The sequence below is a fragment of the Gastrolobium bilobum genome, unplaced genomic scaffold (assembly GCF_033153095.1).
Source record: "Gastrolobium bilobum isolate Gb01-03AN ecotype WA unplaced genomic scaffold, APGP_CSIRO_Gbil_v1 utg3810, whole genome shotgun sequence".
Lineage (NCBI taxonomy): Eukaryota > Viridiplantae > Streptophyta > Magnoliopsida > Fabales > Fabaceae > Gastrolobium > Gastrolobium bilobum.
The window spans coordinates 6511-31444 of NW_026899073.1; the positions used below are offsets into that span (position 1 = coordinate 6511).

At 33.4% G+C, this 24934-nt stretch overlaps 2 protein-coding genes and 1 pseudogene across 2 annotated transcripts; all 3 read right to left on the reverse strand.

The window, feature by feature from the left end:
• Positions 1 to 1632: 1632 nt before the first annotated feature.
• Positions 1633 to 3250, reverse strand: LOC133286973 (benzyl alcohol O-benzoyltransferase-like). The gene is made up of 2 exons (XM_061484513.1): positions 2737 to 3250; positions 1633 to 2550 (listed from the first exon to the last, which is right to left on the reverse strand). Exons 1-2 carry the CDS (start codon positions 3181 to 3183, stop codon positions 1633 to 1635), a joined length of 1365 nt encoding a protein of 454 aa, XP_061340497.1. The 5' UTR covers positions 3184 to 3250.
• A 3654-nt stretch (positions 3251 to 6904) lies between these two features.
• Positions 6905 to 7771, reverse strand: LOC133286974 (benzyl alcohol O-benzoyltransferase-like; annotated as a pseudogene).
• A 5160-nt stretch (positions 7772 to 12931) lies between these two features.
• Positions 12932 to 20214, reverse strand: LOC133286963 (proteasome subunit beta type-4-like). Its single transcript, XM_061484502.1, has 6 exons — positions 20127 to 20214; positions 19906 to 19982; positions 19372 to 19501; positions 18961 to 19120; positions 18688 to 18873; positions 12932 to 13237 (listed from the first exon to the last, which is right to left on the reverse strand). Exons 1-6 carry the CDS (start codon positions 20156 to 20158, stop codon positions 13124 to 13126), a joined length of 699 nt encoding a protein of 232 aa, XP_061340486.1. The 5' UTR covers positions 20159 to 20214; the 3' UTR covers positions 12932 to 13123.
• Between the last annotated feature and the right edge of the window lie 4720 nt (positions 20215 to 24934).

Sequence of the window (24934 nt, forward strand, 5' to 3'; positions counted from 1 at the left end):
CTGTGATTTTTTTTCATCCACACCTTCCTTAACACTGTTAGAAAATGAACTAAGTATACTTATTATACCCTTCTCATAAGAAGAAAATAAAGTGATAAAGAAAAAAAAAGACATAATGTTCTAAAATAAAAAAAAAATACCCAAAAAATCAATTGTGTTATGGGTAAAAATATTTATAATAAATGTATAAAATAATAGAATAAAAACAAAAAAATAGAAGAAAAAATAACAAAAATTATATTAAAAATTACAAGAGTTGCAGAAAAGATTAAAATAAAAAATAAAAAATAATCAAAATGTAAAAAAATATTGAAAACGAAAAAATTAAGATAAAAAATAAATAAAAAAGAAATAGAACAAAAAGAAATCGCAGTTATGAATTTCTAATATATTTGCTTTTATTTTATTTTGTCCGTGGTCTATTTATTCTTTTTATTTAGATATATTTGATCTTTTTTATATCTCTATTTTATTCTCTTTTTTCTTAATTTTTTTATGAAAATCTTTAGTACATGTGAAGGAATAAGCCTAAAAAAACTCAAGGAGAAAATCAGAATAAAATAAACCAAAAAGTCAAAAAAAACCAAACATATCTAAATAAAAAAGAATAAAATAGACCAAGGACAAAAATAAAATAAAATAAAAGATAAAACTAAATATATTGAAAACTCATATGTGATTTATTTTTATATATTGGAAACTCATATGTGATTTTTTTTATTCTATTTTTTTAATTTTATTTTTTATCTTAGTTTTTTCTTCTAATTTTTTTGTCTTCAGTATATATATTTTCATTTGGACTATTTTTATTTTTTTTAATTTTAGTATTTTATGTCAATATTGTGATTCTTAATATATTTTTTCGTATTTTTTCTTCTATTTTATGTTTTATTCTATTTTCCTTTTTGTAAACATTTATTTTCCTTCTTTCTTTATTTTATCACATTTAATTTTTTTACTATTTTTTCTTTAAGTCTTTTATTAAGCGTCCTAAGTTTTCATGACAGTTGGTCTTGTTTTTCTTTTTTTATCAATTTATTTACTTCTTCTAAGAAAGGTATAATAGATATATTTAGTTAGTTTTCTAATAGTGTTAATGAGAGATGTCAATGGAAAAATCACAGGATGTTAAGTGATTAAAAAAAAAAAATATAGCTGTAAGTAATTCAAAGCAATACCACAGGGGATTTATCAATTTTTCCCTTGATTTATTGATTGTGCGCGTCATAAAGACCCTTCCATTTAAGGTTAAACAATTCCATCAAATTAAATATAATTGTATATGTGATAGCATCTACTATACCAAAAATATTAATGAATCCTGTTATTGAAATTGCTCAAGGCACACCTTTTTTAGCTTCTAGAATCTATTTCTTATTCAACTCTTATATTACTGATTGGAATCAAAGATTTAGTAGATCTCTTCCGCCATGCCAAAAAAGTTAACTTCAAGGTGTTGTATGAATAATATAATAAAATAAATTATTCAAAAATGAAAATAAAAACTAACTAAACATCATTTAATACTTATGAGAAGTTAAATTCTCAGAAGTTTATTTATACATAATATTTTTTTGATGACAAACTAAATATTGTTGCAGCTTTCCAATGCCTTATGTTTCAGCCACAAAACTATAAGCTAGACATGATCCTAAGATCACTCCTTGTAGATAGGTCTTGGTTCCCAAGTATGTCTTCAAACTCTTTAGCAAAGCTTTTCATGACTATCGCGGACAAGCAAATTGGCAATATTATACCTTCTTCTCCTCTTGCGTTCTTGTGGGGAACGAGATAAGTTACTCCAGTAAAGGCCCCAGCCCCACCTTTGGCCATTCCACCATACACTGCCTTGCCCCATCCAAAATCAACTTCTCTAGACTGAGCACGTGTCAGATCTGACACGAGACATGATCTTACGGTCGTAAATAAGCATCGTCCCTTAGTCACCATTAGATCTGCCAGTGAATGCATATACTCTTCTGTCACCTCAGCTTTCACTTTCTTTATTAATTCTAGTGCATACCCAAAGCTAAGTTTCCCTGCAGTGGTCACTGCTGCCGGGTATGCAATAGCGTTGCCGTAATATCCATCAGGTAACGGAGGGTTAAACCTAGCACGTGCGTTGACCATGCACATCAATCGAACCTCTTCCTCTGGCTTTAGCTGCAATGCTTTTGTACGGCAGACCCAGAAGCATGCCGTGATAACATCAAATGTGGTGTAATAAGGAAGGTGAAGTGGAACCAAGCGACGAAGGGCAACTATCTCGGTGGGTCCAAAGTAGAAAGATCGATGAACGATGTCATCCTCGTATGAATTGATGGTATCATCATATGGCACTTGTTCGTATTCACGATGATTGCATGTAATGCGCGGTGGATCTCTAGCCATTAAGAGTTCCCTACACCACACCGGTTGAATGGAAGGTTCACGTGCACCTCTTGCCATTTCACCCATGCAGTTCATGAATTGTTTTATACCAGCCGCATCGCTCATGGTGTGGTTAAAGCGCGAGGCCACGATGAAACCACCGCACTTAATGCGCGTGATCTGTCATTTAAAATTCCAACGTCAAGAAAATATAAAAAAAAAGTATATGTTTGCATATTTAATCTTTTGTAGTGTAATTTAATTAGGTCTTCAAAAGGTTCACGTGATTTTTGTATAGCTTCGTTTTCTAGAATTAATGAAGAAGTTGATAAGATAAGTGAATTATCAATTGTGTGTGTATTAGACCTGTATGACGAGAAGGGGATAGTTAATGATTTCTTCAGAGGCTGGAACATCATAAAAGAGTTGGTGGAAGCATGGGAATGGAGGTTGAAGAGAGTCACCAAATTGATCAAGTGTTACGTCAGCATCAGCCTCAACGAACAAGACACCTTCTCCAGTACAATCCACCATCAATTTGCGGCCAGGCCCTTCCCTAAGCCTACCTGCATATGGGTAGTAGAAAACAAGTGTTTGTGATAGTGCCTTTCTAATGACTTCAACTGGGTCTTTCCCTCCCATTGATGGTTCGTAACGATATATGTGTATGACTGGAGCTAGGAAACGGAGGCCTTGTTGATCATCTATGTCGGATAGTAATTTAACTTCATGTGGAGTGAGTATAGCTGGAGCTACCAGCTCCGGTTGGCGCCTCCTCACTGTAAACAATAGAGAGGGAGGTAGTGAAGCCATGTTATCAGAAAATGGGGATCGAATATATATTGCTGATGAAGAAAGAAGTACGCAAGAGATAAAATGAAGGCTGTATTTAGTTTGAGTGAGTCATGAGTGGAGCAATGGCTGCAAGTATTTATAAATTAAGTATTTGAAAATGAAAATTGAATTATTATTAGATGGCGAGTAATGCCAAAGTTTTAATGGTTCGCATGCAATGCTCACGGCATCTTTCTGCTTGCCTAAATGAGGTGCATTTTCTTTTTTTGCAGAGACACACGGTGTGACTGAAATTTTTAGGGAACGTGCAACCTAATATAACTCATGTAAAATTACTCAGCTAAATTATTGATTTAAATATTTATGTAAATGTTGCATATCAAAAAATAATAATAATTGGGAAATGCTATGAAAAGAAGGCTACTTTCGGATCAAGGTTGTTGAATCGCAATAAGTATCCCGTATCGTTGGCTTGTTTTTTGTATGGCGTATTATAAATCGTATCGAATCATAAGATACAGAAATATTATAAAAAATAATTTAAAATTATATAATATATTTAATATCATATAAATTCAAATTTTAAAAAGGATCCAATCAACAAATTATATAAGTAACTTTTAAGTGCAAACCAATTATTCTCTTATCATTAATAATCAAGACTAATATTATTACAACTATCACTATTAGCATCTATTAGTGACATAATTAATCCATCATTGTCTTCCTTTTAGTGTAATCATTTGACTCATCTTTCTTTTCTTTTCTTTTTTTGGTGGGGGAAAATTTCAAGGGCTATGCCCCCGAAAAACAACACAAAGAGAAATCAAATACAAATCCTACGGATGGTCCCTACAAAAGCCGCATCTGCCAAAATAAGAAGATTCAGATCAGGGGGAGGAACATGATAGCGAGTAAGAATTTCCTGGAGCTGACTCTCTAAAGACATGTTAGCTAGCGAGTCTACCCATTCGTTGGCTTCTCTATAGATATCTGGAAACTGAACTCTCTAGTTCTTAGCCAACCATGCTCGTATACTAGTCATCAAGCGAGACTTATCTCTCATTTTTTGTTCAACAATCTGAGATCATTTTTTCTTATTATTCTTGTTAGCATCTCATTTATCAAGCTGGTTGGCATTATATTGTTCTTATACGATGATGCCTTACTTTTATCATCTCAGTAGGCTTTAAAATTTTGAGGACCTAAAATATAAAAATATATATAACAAAATATATATTTATTTAATTATTCCCTTTATGATTACAAAATTTTTGAGATTGATATTTGAATTTAAATTACAAATTAAATTTTTATTTTTTTCCTTATTAATAATAATTTAAATCAACATAAAAAGATGAAAATCAACATGTTTTAAATCAACTTGACAAAAAAAAATTTATTTAAATTATTTTTTCTTAATAATGAAAAAGATAGCTAAATTATTTTTTCGTAATTTAAATTTCTGTTTGTAAATAATCATTTTATTTAACTTGTTTTTAGGGTAAACATTTTTAACTATTCATAAATAAATTACATAATTAACTTAAGTTAATTATTTTTATATAGATATATGGGGTTATATGAGATTAAATCTAAAAACATAATCCGACTCCAGAATCTTAGTATTAAATTTTCAAATATCACTTTGCAAAATAATATAATTTTTATTTTTTCAATTTAAATAAAATTAATTACAACTACAAGTTTTTTTTTTAATTTTTTAAAAAAACCTTTACAGTTATTTATACTTTCCAACTAATTTCTTTTAAATTTTCTTTTGTAGATCAAAATTTTCATATTTTTGGCCAAGCAACAATAATGGATCAATTAATACAAACTTCTAGTTGATATTATGGGCCGAAGTGTTTCGGTAATAAGCAGTAACTGCTATCCCTCATGCTAACCCTAAATTTTTTTAATTTTTTTGGAGCATTATGAAAACCGCTGACCCTCACAAAATGGATAAAAAAATTCACTTTAATCTTTGTTTTATTTTTATATTTTCCTTTATGTCCTTTTAAATTTTTCCCATTTAGTAGAAGAGTGTATTGACGTAGTATTAAAAATATTTTCCACACACTTCCATGTAAAAAGTTCTCATTACATTAACTTTCTGGAGAAAAATTTTAATACGGAACCACCAGACTCGATATTTCTTTTTATTAAAAATATTAAAGGAAGATTCTAGTTTGGTGATTCACGTAAACTTTAGTGTTTCTCTAACTTAAGGAAAGCTAGAGAACGACCGGCACATATTGGGTAGTGTAAATACCTTTTGTGGCTCACCTTGCATAGGACTAATTTGGATATAAATGGACTAGTTGGATTTACAGAGATCTACGACCTAGTTTATACTAGGTCAGGTTTGGCTTATTATAAATAGTAAAATAGAATAACTTATATTTTTAAAAAAAATTATTTAAAAAACAGGTCATAGATTTTTTTTTGTACATGTCGAGCCTATAAGCCTATAGGCTGGTCTATATCATATTATTTATTTAAAATATAATAAATAAAATTATTATTTTAATAATAAAATAATATTATTTTATTTATTCTTTTAATTATTGAATATTTAATAGACTTAAGCAGGCTAACAGGCCTAGTCAAGATTTTTATTTTTTAAATATAGGTTAGACCAGACTTGTAATTTAGAGCCTACACAGACTAATAGACCAGATCATACTCAATAATTTTTACACAAATCTAATTTATTTAAATCAAAATCTAACCTAATTTATTTACACCCTACCAGATTTGGCGGTGGCTTTCAAATTGGCCACTACCAAAGGAAGTTTCGCCACTAAAAAGTGGGAGGTTGATGTGTCAACGAGTTCCCATGCTCGAGAGGTTTACGAATGTCTCTCCCAACTCTTGACCACACTCATCCAAGATAGGTCTGTTTGAAAAGTGGACGGCGGCGTCGTTTAGGTGCAATAAAAGATCCCTGTTGTCCTTAAATTTTATTATTTTTAATTTTGGAATTATTGGAATTCTTTAAAATAATTATCCATATATTCTTTGTAAATTAAATGTTTTTAATTCATACATTTTAGATTCTGCTTAAATTAATTATATAAATATATTAATTTAAGTATCGATTTCAAAATATTTATTTTTTAATTCATTTTTTAAATTTAATTGACACTTGATATATTCATACACCGCCCAACATACTTAAAGTAATTAAAAAAAAGGTAGAAATGTCAAACTAGGCCATAAGTCATTTTGTGTAATTTAATAATAATAATGATATTAATAATAATAACTATAAGATAGATTTTTGAAAAAGGATTCTTTATATATTATAAAGGTTTGGTATTTGTCATTTTAAATGACATAAGTTATGTCATTTTAGGAGAGAGATAGACACAGAAAAATAGAAATCATGGAAGAGAGAAAGCCGGTGGTTTTTTTAATTTAAAATTTAAATAAAAAATCTGTGTCTGTCTCTCTCTTTAAATGACATAACTTTATGTCATTTAAAATGACAAACACTTTTCCCATATTATAACTTTTCAAAACAAAAAAATACTTTCTGTGTAAAAAATTGTTAAAGATTATATGCAATTTTTTTTACAAGATTGTGACTAAATGTTTATTTTATATTATTCATTCAACTTTAACTTGTTGAATGAATAATATAATAAAAAAATATTTAAAAATGAAAATAAAAACAAACTAAATATTTTTTTTATGACAAACTACAATTTTCGTCAGAGTTTCAGCCATAAAACTATAAGCTAGACTTGATCCAAAGATCACTCCTTGTAGATAGGTTTTGGTCCCCAATCATGTCCTCAAACTCTTTAGCAAAGCTTTTCATAGCTTTTGCAGGCAAGCAAATTGGCAATATTATACTTTCTTCTCCTCTTGCATTCTTGTGGGGAACGAGATAAGTTACTCCAGGAAAGGCCCAGCCCCACCTTTGGCCACTCCACCATACACTACCTTGCCCCATTCAAAATCAACTTCTATAAACTAAGCACGTGTCAGATCTGACACAATACATGATCTTACGGTCGTAAATAAGCATCGACCCTTAGTCACCATTAGATTTGTCACAGAATGCACATATTCCTCTGTCACCTCAACTTTCACTTTCTTTATTAATTCTAGTGTATACCCAAAGCTAAGCTTCCCTGTAGCTGTGACTGCCGCTGGCCATGCAACACAACGTGGCCGTAATAACCATCAGGTAACGAAGGGTTAAATGCGTTGGCGATGCACATCAACCAAACCTCCTCCTCTGGCTCTAGCTACAATGCTTTTGTACGGCAGCACCATAAGCATGTCGTGATAACATCAAACTTGGTGCAGTAAGGAAGGTAAAGTGGAACCAAGCGTCGAAGGGCAACTATCTCGGTGGGTCCAAAGAAGAAAGATCGATGAACGATATTGTCCTCATATGAATTGAGGTATCAGATGGCACTTGTTCATATTCACGATGATTGCATGTAATGCGCGGAGAATCTCTAGCCATTAAGAGCTCCCTACACCACACCGGTTGAATGGAAGGTTCGCGTGCACCCCTTGCCATTTCACTAACGCAGTTCATGAATTGTTTTACACCAGCTCCGTCGCTCATGGTATGGTTAAAGCGCGAGGCCACGATGAAACCACCGCACTTAAGGCACGTGACCTGTCATTCAAAATCCAATGTCAAGAAAGGATTTGAAACCACCTAGCCAATTACCATTGCAGTCACGAATAAGACCACCAACAACAGCTTTTTCGTAAGTCACAGCCCATCAACATTTAATTTCACCCAGTTAGGAGATGGTCTAAAACCCAGTTTGAGATACTAGAAGATGATATATATATATATATATATATATATATATATATATATATATATATATATATATATATATATATATATATATATATATATATATATATATATATATATATATATATATATATATATATATATATATATATATATATATATATATATATATATATATATATATATATATATATATATATATATATATATATATATATATATATATATATATATATATATATATATATATATATATATATATATATATATATATATATATATATATATATATATATATATATATATATATATATATATATATATATATATATATATATATATATATATATATATATATATATATATATATATATATATATATATATATATATATATATATATATATATATATATATATATATATAGTTGCGGACTCACTGATCTGAGGCTTAGCAATAGATTGATTAATATCATGAAGATACTTTAGAACTTCAGCAGAAGGATTCTCTGGTCTTTTAAAGTCAGGTTCATGGATTCTCTTGTTTCTCCAAAGCCAAAGAAACCAGCAGCCAATGAAGAAAAGGCTTCTCCATTCAGGAATCCCTCCGTCTAGGTGATTAAGATTCAACTTCATCCAAGTCAAGCGGTCCTATTCAGTGAAGAAATCGTGTGGAGAAGAGGTCCGATTTAGGTTATTCCAAAACCCAGCAGCAGTTGGGCAATCCCTGAAGACATGTAGAGGAGATTTTATTTTATCTTTACAGAAGAAGCATCTATCCGAGCCAGATCCCCAAAGAGCAGTTCTATTCCTGGTGAGCATTCTACCATGAGACATCTTCCAAATTTGAAATTTAATTTTTTTCTAGGCCCTTCCAACTCCATATCATGTTCCAAGAAAAGTCAGCACATCCAATAGCAAAATTAGATACTCTACTATAAGCTTGTTTAACAAGAGAAGTGGAAGGATTATAATTTCTCCACATTAAACTATCAGCACCAGCATAACTAGAAGGGGGAGGGATAGCTGAAATAAGCTTAATGACATTTAATTCAAAAAAAACTAGCAATAAGATTTGAGTTCCAAGTTCCTGTAATATTGTCAACAGCTTCTGCTACACAATCAGATAATAGAAGAGGATGAGGTTGTTGTTTAGCTACATCAATCAGCCTGGGGATCTCTCCAATCCAGTTATCAAACCAGAAGTTAATTTTTTGGCCATCATCAACCTGCCATACAAGGTTTTTTCAACATGTCAGGCCAAATTTTACAAAGATTTCTCCACAAGTTTGAGTCATACGATTTGCATAAAGGAGAACTAGTCAGATCCTTATTTCTACCATATTTAGCAATACGAATTTGAGTCCAAAGATGATCAGGGAAGTTAATGATGGACCAAGCCATTTTATGCATAAAGACTTCATTTTGTTTCTTTAACTTCATTAAGCCGATACCACCTAGATATTTAGGAGTACAGATTTGCTCGCAAGAGATGACATGAGCTTTCTTTTTTGAGTTGGAATCTCCTCATATGAATTTTCTTTGAAGCTTTTTTATATCATCACAAATTCCCAAAGGGATGATACCACTTTGCATCTGGAACAAGGGGATGGAAGAGATGACATATTTTGCAATTATAAGTTTATAACCCTTCCAGGAATGGAAAGATTGTGACTTGCCCAACCATTTAATCTGTTATGTACTCTATCCAAAATGTCACCATAGAGGCTTCTGTTGACTCTACCATGCTTCATCATAGCACCCAGGTATCTCCCAAGATTGGAGGTAGGAGTAAAGCCACTAATATTCATTATTTTCGCAATCATGTCATCAGTGACATTTCTAGAGAAAAATATGTTAGATTTCCCATTATTCACCCTTTGACCCGAGGAGGCTCCACATTGATTTAAACAATCCATAACCACAGAAATTTGGTCCTCAGAGGCTTCAACAAAGAGCATTAGATCATCAGCAAAAAAGAGGTGAGAGATTTTTGGGCCATTTTTTCCAGCAGCCATAGAAGTCCATTTCTTGTCCTTTATAGCATCTGCAATTATATGAGAGAGTTTTTCCATACATAAAACAAAGATGTAAGGAGAGATTGGATCACCTTGTCTTAGACCTCTAAAGGGAGAGATTGAATCAGTTTTACCACCATTCCACAAAATATCAAGATGGGAGGAAGTAATACACTCCATAAGGATATTAGTCAAGGCCGAAGGTAAGTTAACTTCTTCAAGGACCAATCTAATGAAACCCCAAGATATTATGTCATATGTCTTTTCCAAGTCAATTTTAATTGCAAAGAAACCCCTCTCGCCTCTCATACGTCTCATGAAGTGAATCATCTCTTAAGCAATAATGATGTTGTCCTGGATATACCTGTTTGGAACAAAACTCACTTGATAGGGAGAGATGATCTTTTGCATAATTGGTTTGAGCTTGTTGACAATAATTTTACTAACGCCCTTATACAAGACAGAGCATAGAGCAATAGGTCTTAGCTAATTAACTTTTTTAGGTCTGGGAATCTTGGGAACAAGAACCAACAAAGTATTATTTATCAACGTAATATCTTTTGGGTTATTCCAGAAGTGGAGGATTGCTTCTATTGTTTGGGAGCCAACAATCTCCCAGTTCTTTTGGAAGAACAACGCAAGGAACCCATCAGGGCCGGGGCTTTTAGGGAACCCATTTTGTTAAAGGCTTTATAGATGTCCCTATGTGTAACTGCTGCAGATAAAGATTCCATATCATACTCTTCCAACAGCGGCCAAGAGGTGGAAGTGGTATGCCAAAGTCTGGAAGGAGAATCCTCAATAAATAAATTACCATATAAAGATAAAACCAAGTTAATGATACTTTGTTCATCTCTCAACAGATTACCAGCATCATCTTTGATTTCCAAAATTTTGTTTCTCGCTCTCTTGGCTATGGTTGTAGTGTGATAGAATTTAGTATTCCTGTCACCATCCGCTATCCACTTACATTTAGCTTTCTGGAACCAAAAAATTTCTTCCTCTTCAAGGACAACATTAATCTCGTTTTGTAAAGCTTGATCCAGATACATAAGTAGATCATCTTATAAGCCCCACTTGTTAATCTGCAGGTCATGGAGCTTTTTAAGAAGAGCTCCTTTCTTAGAATGGATGTTTTCAAAAACTTTCTTATTCATGGTCTTAAGGGGTTCAATAATCTTCGAAAGAGAGGAGTAGACACTTAACTCAGGATCCCAATTGTCTTTCAGGAACGAAGGAAAGTTGTTATTCTCCTGCCAGGTAGCTAAAAATCTGAAGGGTCTCTCCTTCCAAGCTGCATCCTTTGGCAGCAAGGATAGAAGAATAGGATTATAATCAGAATTGAGTCTAGGAAAAGTTCTAGTAGAGGCATTAGCAAAGATAGTTCTCCATTCATCATTGGCACACACTCTATCAAGCCTCTTGAAAACTCTATTGAGATTAAATAACACAAGTTTAAAACATTAACAGGTGTGATTGAAATTTTTAGAGAACGTGCAAGTAACATGACTCATGTAAACTTACTGAGCTCTAAATGGCTGAGGTGATTTATCAAGGGCTTATAGTCTGACCAATTTTAGACATGATCTCATTTAGTTTATTTAGAAAATAGAGTGCATTAGATTTTTCGAAAAATCAATTTAAAAATTAGGCCATTTTGCAGGTTGGTCTAACCTGGCCATTTCAGCTCAAATATTGATTTAAATATTTATGTAAATGTTGCATATAAAAATCAAACAAAATTGGGAAATGCTATGAAAGGAGGACTAGAGCATTGGGAATTTGGGATGTTCAATCTTTTACATTAATATATGCTTTTTTAATCATTTGATTTATTATTTTTATTTTGTGAAAATAAATATACCATGGGTTCGCTTTTTGTCATGTCACATGACAAGACCATTTTCCTGCACACACAAATCAAGTGTGGGTCCCACGCTTAAAAAAAAAAGTCAAACCAAAATCAGGATACGACGCCGTATCCTCAAGATACGTTGCTGGATCCTTGTTGCAGGAATGAACAGTGTCATTCCTGCAACATGATTCTTATATTTCCCATATACCATTGATATTCTTAAAAAAAATAGTTGTGTAGAACACAAGACGGCAAGACAATAAATACTTTCACAAATCTAATCCAAATGTTGACCTTCCGTCATATCAGAGGTAAGTGGCGAAGCTAGGCTCATATTTTAGCCCGAGCCAAAAAAGTAAATGTATATTTGTATTTCTTAATTTTAGTTAGTTTATATCATAATATATTTAAATTTTAGTTAATTAAGTGAGCAGTATCAAAAAAATTATAATTTTATTAAATATTTTTTAATTTTACTAAAAATATTTTATTTTTTTATACAAAACGAAATTAAATAGATAACCTAATTTAATTTACCCAAATCTCTTACCAAAAGTATTTTAAATTTTAGATAGGACCAAATTACAAATTATAGCCTTGACCAAATTACAATTTTAACCTGGACTAAATTATAATTAATTCTATAGTTATATATAATAAGTACACTTTGTTAAAATTTAACCTAGGCCGAGACCACACCCAGAATGCATGTGGCTCCGCTAACCCTTTTTTATTTTAACAAAAAAAGTTATCCACCCATTTTAAAGTTTTCTTCTGTTTCACTTACTCTTCTTGTCTAGCTCTTTTCGTTAATCGTTGAGAAGCAATTCTTTTATTAATCTAAATGAAGGACTTAAATTATGCCCGATTGATTTCTCTTCGTTTCGGAGCACAAACGAATTGACATCGTGTTTGCCTAAGATTTTTTCAAAACATTTAGTTTTTCATAGGAAAAGAAAGTAAAAGGAATGAAAATTGTTAACAAATCTTTGGACATAATTATTCCAAACATACCACCGCATTGATGTCAATGCAAACAATTGGAGAGAGGAAAAGAGGCCGCGATGAATGTCATAACGAAAGCAAACTGAAAACTAAAATAGAAATTCTGCTGAAAAACAGATCAAGTCCATCAAGCATAAGAATTCAATAAAAATATAAACATAACAAATCTAAATTTAACTGCAGAAGGATGACTCATTCCATATCCATTTAACATAATAAAGAGAAATGTTGGAATCCATTTCATATCCATTTAAAATTCTGTTTCGTTTCATTTCACATGGAGCCACCTACCATGAACCTTCAGCACCCACTGTTGGATTCTTGAAAGCAGAGAACTCCCAGTATGTTTTCAACGAGAATGGTGGGAAAACAGTAGCACCTTCTTCAGTAATTTTAGATATCTGCAAATTCAATATTAATATAGATATACTAAATATCATAATGCAATAGACAATCCATTCAATTCAACTGAAGATTATATTAAGAATAACAATCCAACAACAAAGGAAGGAAGGAAGCAAACTCATTTATAGCTCAGATCCAAGCCTCAATCCACATATATACAGGATAGAAAGGGTGCAATAAAGGTGAACTGTGAACAGTTTACCCCTGATGATGAAACAGGAAGCACAGTGATTGGCTGTCGTTATTATGACCACCAACACTCAAAAGAATGGGCACAGCAAAAGAAATTGAAACCTTTACACTGATGATGAACAAGACTAGGGGTGGCAATTTGTGTCCCCCGACCCGGACCCGACACGAAATTTTAGTGTATGGGTCAACCCGTTTAATAAATGGGTCGTGTTCGAGTTGGAAAAAAAATAACACAAAAAAATCATGTCGGGTCACGGCTTAACCCGTGAACCCACTTTGACCCGTAAACCATGGTATAAAAGGAAAAATAATACCTAGGTTTCAATTTACTCCATCCTCCAGCGCCGCAGCACTCTGGCAACTTTCAGTACAACAATACCGTTCGCTTGCATTTTCCCCTCTCCTCGGTAAGTTTTTTTTTCTTCACATTAATCACACTCTGTATTTTACACGCTCTCCCCACACTATACCGTTCCTTCATTTTCTGTTCATTTTAACGAAATCTCTTTGGATGCAGCGACATATTCAACCTGGTGGGTTGTCTTCTCAAACCAGCTACGGTATGTGAATTTGAACCATATATTATATATAATATGCTGAAATATTATGAATGTATTATATGATAACAGAAAACGACGCAGACATTATTTTTCTCCGTCAAGGTATGACTGATGGTTTTGTTGCTCTTCCTCTGCTTGTGGTGTTTTGAAATTTGTCTACCTTTTGCTTCTAATGTAAAGGATTTCCAATTTGTAATTAAAAAGTCCAATTTTATTTAGGGTTTAGGGTTTGATTTAGGGACCAATTGGAGAATCCTCTTTTTTATATAAATCAATTTTGTTTTATGTCAACTTGTATTTTACCAAAACAGTTCACAACCAGCTTTAACTGCTCATAGGATTGGTTGTTCACTTGATAATTTATTGCCGTAGCCTCTAATTCAATGATGGTTCATATATATACATACTTGTGTGTGCTTGTGTATATCAATCATAGCATATATTGCTGAATGCCTTAGATCAATTTAAATACTTATACATTATTGCTATATTGATAAAGAAAAATTGGTTTTAGATGAAAGTCTGTAATTGTATTTATAATTTCTTGTAGCTAAATAATGATTTCTCTGCCTTAGTGTTTAATTGAACTTGCACCCACCATAAACTCTATATAATCGTTATTAAATTAGTAAGGTTCCATTAGGTTGTTGAGTAATATTTGCTCTGTAATGGTGGAAATAGAGGTTATTGGTTGGATTTATGTTCTTTAGAGTTTTTTTTTAGAGTGGGTTTTCAGTTTATTAATTGAACGGTTGGATGGAGATCTGCTCAATTAGGGCTTTGATCAGTTTCTTACTTGTTAATTTGTTGAAATTGGTCAGTGAATTAGTTCTGCATGTAATACCTCTTGCTACAATCTTATTTTTTTGTTCCGTTTTCATGGATGATTTCTTCTTGTTCTTATTTTTTTTTTGTCGGAGACTTGAGTTGAGGTTCTGTTCAGTTTTCATGAGCTTTTATTTCATGGGTACTTCGCCTTTTTGATCAGCTTTTTTAATTAGCTTTTCAAGTTTCAAAATGTGAGTAAATAATATATGTAATATATGTACTATATATAATATATGTAAATTCTAAATTTTGCTTTCTCATTTGTAGAATAGATATTTTAACTTCTCCTTTTTACATGTAGATGGACTTTGAATCACAAAACAGCACTGAAATGATGGATCGGGAGGTTGATGTTCAAGATGCAAATGTTGAGGGTGATAATACAGCTAGATCAGCAGACACAAACGTGCCAACAAAGAAACCGAGAAAGTTAGTATCCAAGGTTTGGCAACACTTCGAGCGCATTCCAATAAACAAGAATGGATGTAAAATTCAAGCCAAATGTAAGTATTGTGAACAATTATACATGGCTGATAGTAAATATGGCACTGGTAATTTAAAACGACAGGATTGAAAAGATCAATGAGTTCTTGCATGTATTGTCCATCTACAAATATTGTCCATCTACAAATAATTTAAAATTCAAGCCTTCATGCACCTTGAGTTAAGTGATTCCAACTACAAATATTGTCCATCTAGAGATGAATGGGACAGGATTGAAAAGATCAATGAGTTCATGCATGTATTTTATGATATTACTTGCGTCTTCTCTAAAACCAAGCATCCAACTGCAAATCTTTACTTTCCTTATGTTTTTACTGCACATCTGACATTACAAAAAGGATTGAAAAGTGATGATGCTTATATTGTGAATATGGCTGAAAAGATGTTCACTAAATTTGACAAATATTGGTCTGAATTTAGTATGATTTTAGCCATAGCTGTCATTTTGGATCCTAGATATAAGATGAGTTTTGTTGAATGGTGCTACAATAAGTTGTATGGTGATGATGGGGTGAACGAATCAACAAAGGTGAAAGACAAATTGGTTTCCTTGTTTAATGAGTATGCAAATGATGGAATCAGAAACTATTCATCTATTTCTTCAACAAGGAGGGCTGGAGATGGTGGGAGTGAGACAATTGATGAAACCTCATTTTTTACTACATCTAGAGATGTTTTGAGTGTAAGTTAACTTAATTATTTGTCTTGTAATTGTTTATATTCTTTTGTATATTTATTGATTTTATTTATTTTATAATATTGTTAGGAATTTGATACTTTTCATGAAGTGATTGTGCCACAAAAAACTCAGCTTGAATTATATTTAGAGGATCCAAGGATTGACAGAAGAAATATTAGCTTGGATGTGTTATCATATTGGAAGGCTAATCAATTTAGGTATCCAGAAGTTGCTGCAATGGCAAGAGATATTTTTGGGATACCTATTTCTAGTGTTGCTTCGGATAATGCTTTTAGTGTTGGACGAAGAGTACTTGATCAATATCAAAGTACACTCAAACCTGACATAGTTGAAGCATTGATTTGCACTAGAGATTGGTTGTATGGAGAGCAAGGTAATATACATTATCAATCACTTATTCATTATCTGTTCATTTTAATGATTTTAATTAACTCATTTGATTTTTATTTTTATAGAGCAATCAGCAATAGCTTTGGAAGAATTGACAGAAGATATCATGGACATGAGTCAACATTCAATAACTGATCATAGCGCTCAAAACAGTTACTCAGTTGATCAATGACTTTTATATTTCAAATTTTTAATCAGTTAAATGATCTTGAATTTGTGATCTTAATTTGTATTTTGGTGGAAGAAGTTGCTGTAAGAATGAGACATTTGTTGTAGGTTGCATTTAATTATGTTTTGATATTGGATTGATGGAGTTCAATGTAGTAAGTTATTTTGATTTGAATTAGATTAAACAGTTTTAATATGATTTGAATTAATATCACTTTGTGCTTACTCGTGTCGGGTCGGGTTGTGTCGTGTAAATACAGGTTGCCATCAAATTCGGGTTGTATCGTGTCAACCCGTTTATACATGGGTCGTGTACGGGTTGAGTTTTATAACACGATTTGTTAATCGTGTCGTGTTCAGGTTGGGTCTATTCGTGTTCGTATCAGACACAGGTCGACCCGAACCCGACCTATGAACACGATTTGCCACCCCTAAACAAGACGAGGTATCAAAAACTCCTTCAAAACAAGATCAGCAGACACAAAACTATCACAACCAAGCAACCATCTTCTCCTAGGTGTTATCACCTTCCACTTTGTCTTGTAAATAACTAGCAATTCACTGGATCCCCCACTTTTAGGTTACTTAATTGGGTTATAACCAAGTGTAAATTTTTGGTCACATTAACCAAGTGTACTGATATTACTCTTGCACATCTAATGATTTAATTCCCCAAATCACCACGGGAATGAAACACAACCACAAACCACTGGCTATATTATTGCTATCAGATAGTTCTCCTTAATTTTTCTGCCAGTACAGGATTTCAGGCAAAGCCTTAGGGGGCGTTTGGTATGAGAGATATTTTTTTTGTCCGGGAAAAAAAGATTTCTGATAATATGATGAGAAATAATTTAGCCCTGAAAAGTAACGAAAAGTTGTTTGGTAGGTCAAAATTTTACCGGAAAAATGTGCTTAATTTTACTGATGATGTGTTTGGTTGATTGTAAAATATCGAAGGGAAAGCTAACATAAATTACCAATTTACCCATGAATTTTGAATATTGTAGCTCTGACATCAAACATTTCTTTTTGAACTGTGTATTGTGTCCTTTTGAATCCTTCCATGTCTTAACAATGTCTTATCACTTCCAGAAATTGTGCATGTCGTCTTTGCCTTTCACACTATCATCTCTCAACTCACCACAAATTCAGAATGCAACATATCATGAGGGCATTATGGTCTAAATTCATTACAATCAGAATCTGAGTATTGGAGAAAAATAAATACCATAGGCTGAGGGGGATAATTTTTATCCACTGCTTAGTGCAAATGGGGATTAATGGGAAAAAAACTTTGGAGGCAATAAATCACAATAACTTAAACCAAACACCAACAAAAAACTTTCCCCACCCCACTTTCCCATCATTCTAAACAAAATCTACATAACAAACACCCCCTTAATTTCTCAGGTGGTCAGGATTCTATGCCAAGCTATGTTTATCTGAGTCACCCAAAAATAATTAATCTAAATATGCAAGGAAAGTAGGAAACATCCTCATTACTATGGATTCACAAGTTGTTTCACATAAGTGCAAAAGTGCAATACAGCAATTTGCTGTCTAGAAACCTACTAGCTTTTCTATTCTTTGGGCTAAAATTGAAGATTAGACGCCAGAAGGATCCAACCTCAGGTAGACAGAAGGGTCACATTGAGACCTAGGAACCCTGTGAGTATTAGCTTACCAACTAAAATCCTACCAATTGAACTTTCTTACTAATGCTTTGGCCTGAACCATTTACTTCTCAAGGTATTAAATGTGATCTCTAAAACTTCTCTGGCTAAGAAAATTAATGAGGCTTCCTAAAATGACATGAATGTAGATTAAGAGAACTAAAGACCATTCAATTCCAAATGCCTCCCTTTTAATCGAAAATCAATAAAAATGTAGAACAAAATCTTAAAAGAGGAGTGTAAAAATATGGAAATTTAAGAAGAATATTCTCATAAATGTAGAACTTGGCCCCTGGCCTATGGGTATGCTAGCACTGAGCAAAGGTGAAGTTTTTATGTGTTTAGGTGCTTTGAATCTTTTGATAAATTGTAAATGGGGAGGGGGAGAGTAGAGCAGGGAGAAGCAAGAAAAGGAAACAGGAAAAAACCTGAATCTTGTTGACTGCGGACCTATCACGGTATAAAAGCACGCGCATGCATTTTTCAAGTAACTTGACACCTTCTTCAAAGGACAAATTTTCATGCCACTCATCACGGAGAATTGGCCTAGCAAGATGATTTCCAAGCCCGGTTGCTACATGGTTGTCTTCAAAATTAATGCCAATCATGTTAACCTGGATAAGATACATAGATACAACACCTGAAAAAACTTGCAGGTACCTCAACTGTTGAACCGAATAAAAAGACAAAGTAAGGCATACCATGCCAAGGTACTTCTGCCCGTTTTTCACACCACCAAGTACAAGTGAGTTCCATAATGGGTTGAACTTGTTGCGCCTATTATACATCACACGAGTTAAATAGTTGTGAACCTCCTTAGGCCCTAGAGAGTTCCCATCATCCCACATGTTGTCATAAAGGCTGCACCAATCAAAACCCAAAGCCAACAGTTAGATGGGAATGCTGAAGTTGAAATATCAAAGAGATTAAGGGGGGGAAATACAAAGATGGAATCCTTTACTTTGTTTGAAAAGAAGCAAATAAATAAGCCAAACAAGGAAAATAAACCAGATGCAAACCATTTAACTAATCACGCCCTTCTGTGCTTCACTTATTTGAAATAACCAGTGCATACATAGTAACAATTTTTTTTTTTAAAAGAAAGTGCTCACATAAGCTCATCAAGGTAGCGTAGAATCTCCTGAAAGTCACTTATTTCCCCGCTAGCACCAAGAAGAGAATGTTTTCCAATAGGCTTCAAACGCTCAACACTCTTGTACCGCAGGGTAGATCCATATGAACCTAAAATTATATCCATCATTGACATGAGAAGCAGATTGAGGCCAATACTTATATATATATATATATATATATATATATATATATATATGAACACTATAATGAACTTTGCAGAGATAGCACATTATATGAATCAGAAGACTACTCTAAAACCAGCAATTGTAAGGAATCAAAATTATTATAATTTTTAAACAAAAAAAAAGGTTCTTGAAAAGCAATTTCCACAAGAATAAGTTCGAAGGGAGAAACATATAAATATAACAGCAGGAAAGGTAGCTAAAAACTAACATAGCCAAAGTACAAGAGTTAACGAGAAGAAAGCACATCTACCAAAGTAGAAAAAGAATTGCAGTTGACTGAGAGAAAGCTAAGATGGTAATAGGAATCGATGAGATTTAGCATCGAACCTCCCATATCAGCAGCCATAAGAATCCCATCTTTGTATTTGATAGCGACTACAGAGGATCCAGTTACGTATGGATACCTAAGGAGGAAAACAAAATTTAGGGCAACGAAAACAAGCAACGAATAAAACATTTAAAATTAAAATCAAATTACTCACTGTGAAAACCCTAAACTCTAACCGATGGGCATTGAACAGAGAGAGAGAGAGAGAGAGAATACATACAGAGTTCTCTCGGTTTCAGCAACACAGCCCATCACAATGAGTATCAATTAGATCGTTTTCGCAGTCGTAAAGTAAAGAAGAAGAGCAGAGGGAACACCAAGAAGAAAAACAGGATGGCTTGCTTAAATATGTTTTTCTATAAAACGACGTCGGTTCCGGAATTTCATTTGTTGTTATTTATTTTATATTTTTATTTTGAGGAGGATATTGAAACAACCAATTAGTGTTACTATCAATCAATTTCACCGTTAGATTGATTATGTTGATCCAATGGTTATATTTATTTCCACCTTTGTATGGTCATGATTCTCTGTATTTAATGTGAAATCATTAAATATGGGATGAAAATATTAAATATGAGAAATCATAAGTATACAAAAGTGAAAATAAATATAAAATATTAATTATGAGAAATCATAACCATATAAAGGTGGAAATAAATATAATTGTTGGATCAACATAATCGATCTAACGGTGAAATTGATTAGTAATAACACTAATTGGTTGTTACAATATCCTCCCCTTTTATTTTTAAGGTGATTTGTTACTAATTAGAACATAGAAAATAGAGAAAACTTCAAAAAAAAAAAAAAAACCCTAACTTTCCTCATAATCATCTATTATCTCCACAAAATTTTGAATCATTTAAATAAAAGTGTAAATTATTCAAAAAATTTGTGAGGGGATAAGTGATAATTGAGAAAACTCGTAAAGAGATTTTGAAGTTTTCCCTAAAAAATAAAAAACAAAAATTTGAACCGGTCATAATTATTTTATTTAATTTTAAAATATTTAAAGCATAAAATTGTCACTATAAGTTTATTACCTGTGTTAAGAAATTGCACACAAAAAAGTGGCGCAGTGAGGATTGAATCCGTGATACTAGGGTTGGCAAAACGGGCCAACCCGACCCGACCCAACCCGCATTCAACCCGAAAAAAAACGAGCCGGGTTAGGGTTGGTTCGAAAAAAAATGAGCCAGAAAATCGAACCTGACCCGACCCGAGTCGGGTTAGGGTTGGCTCGCGGGTTGGCTCGAAAATATGGCTCGTGGGTTGGCTCGAAAATTGCTCGCGGGTTGGCTCGTTTTTAACCTATTTAAATAACCCTGTAGTATTAATGCACAACTATGTGGCTTCCATCAGCTTAAATAAAGGGTTACAAATTGAGAAATAAAAGCAAAATATTTTAGTTTCGAATTTTCTTCACAACATATTTGCATCAACATCAAGAAACAATCAGAACCACTTGCTAAGAAGTGGGTAAGATATTTGAATCAAACAGAGCACAGCCTAACAATATAAAAATGGCAGGGATGTGAGAAGATTAAGGACTTAGGTTTAGAGAAGGAAGATAAATGATGAAAGCATGTGTGAGTTTTGACCATTTTTGTATATTATATTTTTTATTTTTTATTAAAAAAAAATCTCAACCCGCGAGCTGGCTCGTTTGACCCGCGGGTTGGCTCATTTTTTCACGAGCTGGCTCAGGTTGGTTCGAGTTGACAGCTTGTTTTTGCCAACCCAACCCAACTCATTTTTTACGGGTTGGCTCGTTTTTGCCAACCCTACGTGATACCGAGGCTTTGATATCATTTAAAGAACAAACTCAACCCAAAAGTTTAAATTATTGGGTGAGAGCCTTTTTAATTATTTATGTTTTTCTCTAACACTCCCCTCACAAGAGAGCCCATTAGACTTAAAAGATAGATAATATATCAGATTCTGCCTACCTGTGTTAAGAAATCCCACAAAAAAAAATGGGACTGCAAGAATCGAACCCGAATACCAAAATTCTAATAAATAAAGAATCAATTCAACCAAAAAATTTAAGATATTAAATAAAGGCCATAAATAGTTTATATACTTTTCTAAAGTTTATGAACTATTTTCTCTTCATTTTTTGTACACTACTAATTTACTATATTTCAAAAGCACTCTAATTATGTGCTGCTCTTGTGAAATGGCATTTGTTCAGACTGATGCATTCAGACATTTGACTACAACTTCAAACCATATGTTTGATATGGGTAGAATTTTCCCACAAATTAAAACATCCAGAAGTAAAAAATCAGATTCGTATTGAAGGAAGACCCTCTTAGAATTGAATATCCACATAGATGCAAGAGACAACCATACTTGTGTATCTACAAAAAAAACTTTTTGTTTCTATTCTTGCTTTCTTGCTCTTTCTCTTTTTCTCTTGATCTACTTTTCATACAAACTATCAAAGGCTATTTATAAGCTATAAAACTGATAAACATAACTCCACACATAACACCTCATTACTTTATAACTGACATAACTGACTCATTAATGTCCACTAACACAAACCTAAGGACATGACTCTTCACCAGAAAACTCTTCACATTTCTATTTTCTATTTTCTATTTTTATCTCATTAAAATTTAACCCAACAAAACTCCCCCTTAAATTTTAATTCTTCTTTTTGAATTTTCCACCGGTTGATTTTTTTCGCGCTACTGCGCTGCTTCCATGTTACACTCTTTTCTTCAATTTTTTTTTTTTTTATCAGGCGGTTCCTTCATTGGTGGAAGATAGACAATCTTGAATTTTTCTCCGTCGACCTCATCCTCCGATATACTTCCACATCCATTCTTACACGTATGATCATCACACAAGTCATCATACTGATCAGTATCTGTATCACTATAACGTCCCATTAGTTTTACAACACCTATGCCAATTTTAATACTTTCAGATTCAACATGTGCTACATTAATAGCACGTTGGGCCTCTTCAACCACAGTAACCCCATCACTCGTTGAGGACCGTTGATTCCCCTCATCAAGCAAATAACTCAACTCATCATTTTCTGATTCCGCCTCACGATCTTCTTCTGGTTTATGCTTGAGCCAAAATGATTCCGCCATAAAAGTAACTCTAGGCTCCTCATCGCCGGGTTCCCTATCCACAATCACAGCTTCCATTTTTCCGCTCTCAGTTTCTTCATCGCCGGGTTCTTCTTCATCGAGAACAGCTTCCACGTGCCTCATCAATGGAATCTAAGACAACCGTCCTCTAGGGAAATGGTCTCTTTTCGGTGTAGTCGACATCTTCCACTTCCACCATGAATTCAATGCAGTCTCCGACTTCTGACTTCCAACCCGAACCGCGCCTATGTCGGTCTCCGACATCAACCTCATCACGCCGGGGTCGAGCTCTTCTCCAAAACATGAACTCAGTGATTTAGCCGGGATCTCCCTCATCCCGGTTATCAACACGGAACTCGGATTCGCGGTCTCCTCCATGCCGGTCTCCATCAAGCACCTCAACTTCTCAATCTCCTTTCCGATTTTCGACTCTGTCTCCAGACACTCAGGTTCCACGAAGTCTTCCTCGTCATTCCTGTCCTTCTCTGCTTCGATCTCGGCTCCTTCGTTCTCCTCATCTTCTATCTCATCTCCTTCGTTCTCCTCTTCTATCTCGCCTCCTTCGTTCTCCTCTTCTATCTCGCCTCCTTCGACCGCAGTCATCTCCATCGTCTTCTTCTCCGAGTCGTCTCTTACGCGTTCTGACACGTCAATCTCCTCTGCGGATGAGTTGCCGTTGGCAACCTCGGATTCCACCATCTCGGTCTCTTCTTCATCCGCATCATTTTCCTCATCTTCATCATCATCATTGAAGATTTCATCTTCTTCATTAATCAGATCAAAACGTCCAGGCAAGTATTTTGTTATGAAGGCCATTAGAAAATCCTTCCACATATTATTAAAGTTGCGGCAGTTCCATGTACGGAACCATTTGATTGCGCTTCCTCTGAGTCTTCTCATGGCTACCTGCCATTTGACCTCTGTCCAGTTTTTTTCTTTCAGAAAATGTTCCTTCAAAAAGAGAAGCCAATCTAATGCTTCATCCTTATCTCCATGAAAGAGTGGCACTTCCATCTCGTTCTTTTCCTCCATAGCCCAAGCTCTGATACCAATTTGTTAGAATTGAATATCCACATAGATGCAAGAGACAACCATACTTGTGTATCTACAAAAAAAACTTTTCTTTTGTATTCTTGCTTCCTTGCTCTTTCTCTTTTTCTCTTGATCTACTTTTCATACAAACTATCAAAGGCTATTTATAAGCTATAAAACTGACAAACATAACTCCACACATAACACCTCATTACTTTATAACTGACATAACTGACTCATTAATATTCTAACTGACATAACTGACTCATTAATGTCCACTAACACAAACCTAAGGATATGACTCTTCACATTTCTATTTTCTATTTTCTATTTTTATCTCATTAAAATTTAACCCAACAGATCCATCAATAAATAAATATTCTTCCAGACCAAGCTTTCGAGTCACATATGCTATACCATGAGTCTGATATGTTTGATTGGGGGCTGGAACATTTGGCCATAATGATAGTCACTCCAGCACTTTTCATTTTACAGAGTGCACATATGCAGGGTCAAAAACTCTTTCCCCTTCAATTATTTTGGTTTGGAAAACTTTCTAATTTTTCTCTTTCTTATGTGCAATAAAATGACAAATTTAAGCGTGGCTATACCTCATGATAATGATATTTCATGTTCTCTGTCTCAGCTTTATTGACATATAATAGAGTTGTCTTTTGGTTGGCAAGATCCTATAATTTTTATGGTCTCGTATACAATTGGTTGGTAGGTAAAGTCATTTGGGTTCTGCTACTTGGGCACCGTTACGGTTTTTTTATTTTGTTGTTTTATTATTTTATTTTAAATTATTACTGTCAATAAAAGATTGTTATTTGACACAACTTTAGGAATATTGGAGTAATAGACCAAAAAGAATCTTGTAACT

Excerpts from the sequence above, each read along its gene's own strand:
- LOC133286963 (XM_061484502.1), bottom strand. The coding sequence starts at position 20,158 with ATGGGCTGTGTTGCTGAAACCGAGAGAACTCT. Across the intron at positions 19,121-19,371 it reads CGCTACCTTGATGAGCTTAT|CCTTTATGACAACATGTGGG; the intron begins GTGAGCACTTTC and ends TGATTGGTGCAG. Across the intron at positions 13,238-18,687 it reads CCGCAGTCAACAAGATTCAG|ATATCTAAAATTACTGAAGA; the intron begins GTTTTTTCCTGT and ends TTGAATTTGCAG.
- LOC133286973 (XM_061484513.1), bottom strand. The coding sequence starts at position 3,183 with ATGGCTTCACTACCTCCCTCTCTATTGTTTACAGTGAGGAGGCGCCAA. Across the intron at positions 2,551-2,736 it reads ATCCCCTTCTCGTCATACAG|ATCACGCGCATTAAGTGCGG; the intron begins GTCTAATACACA and ends TTTAAATGACAG.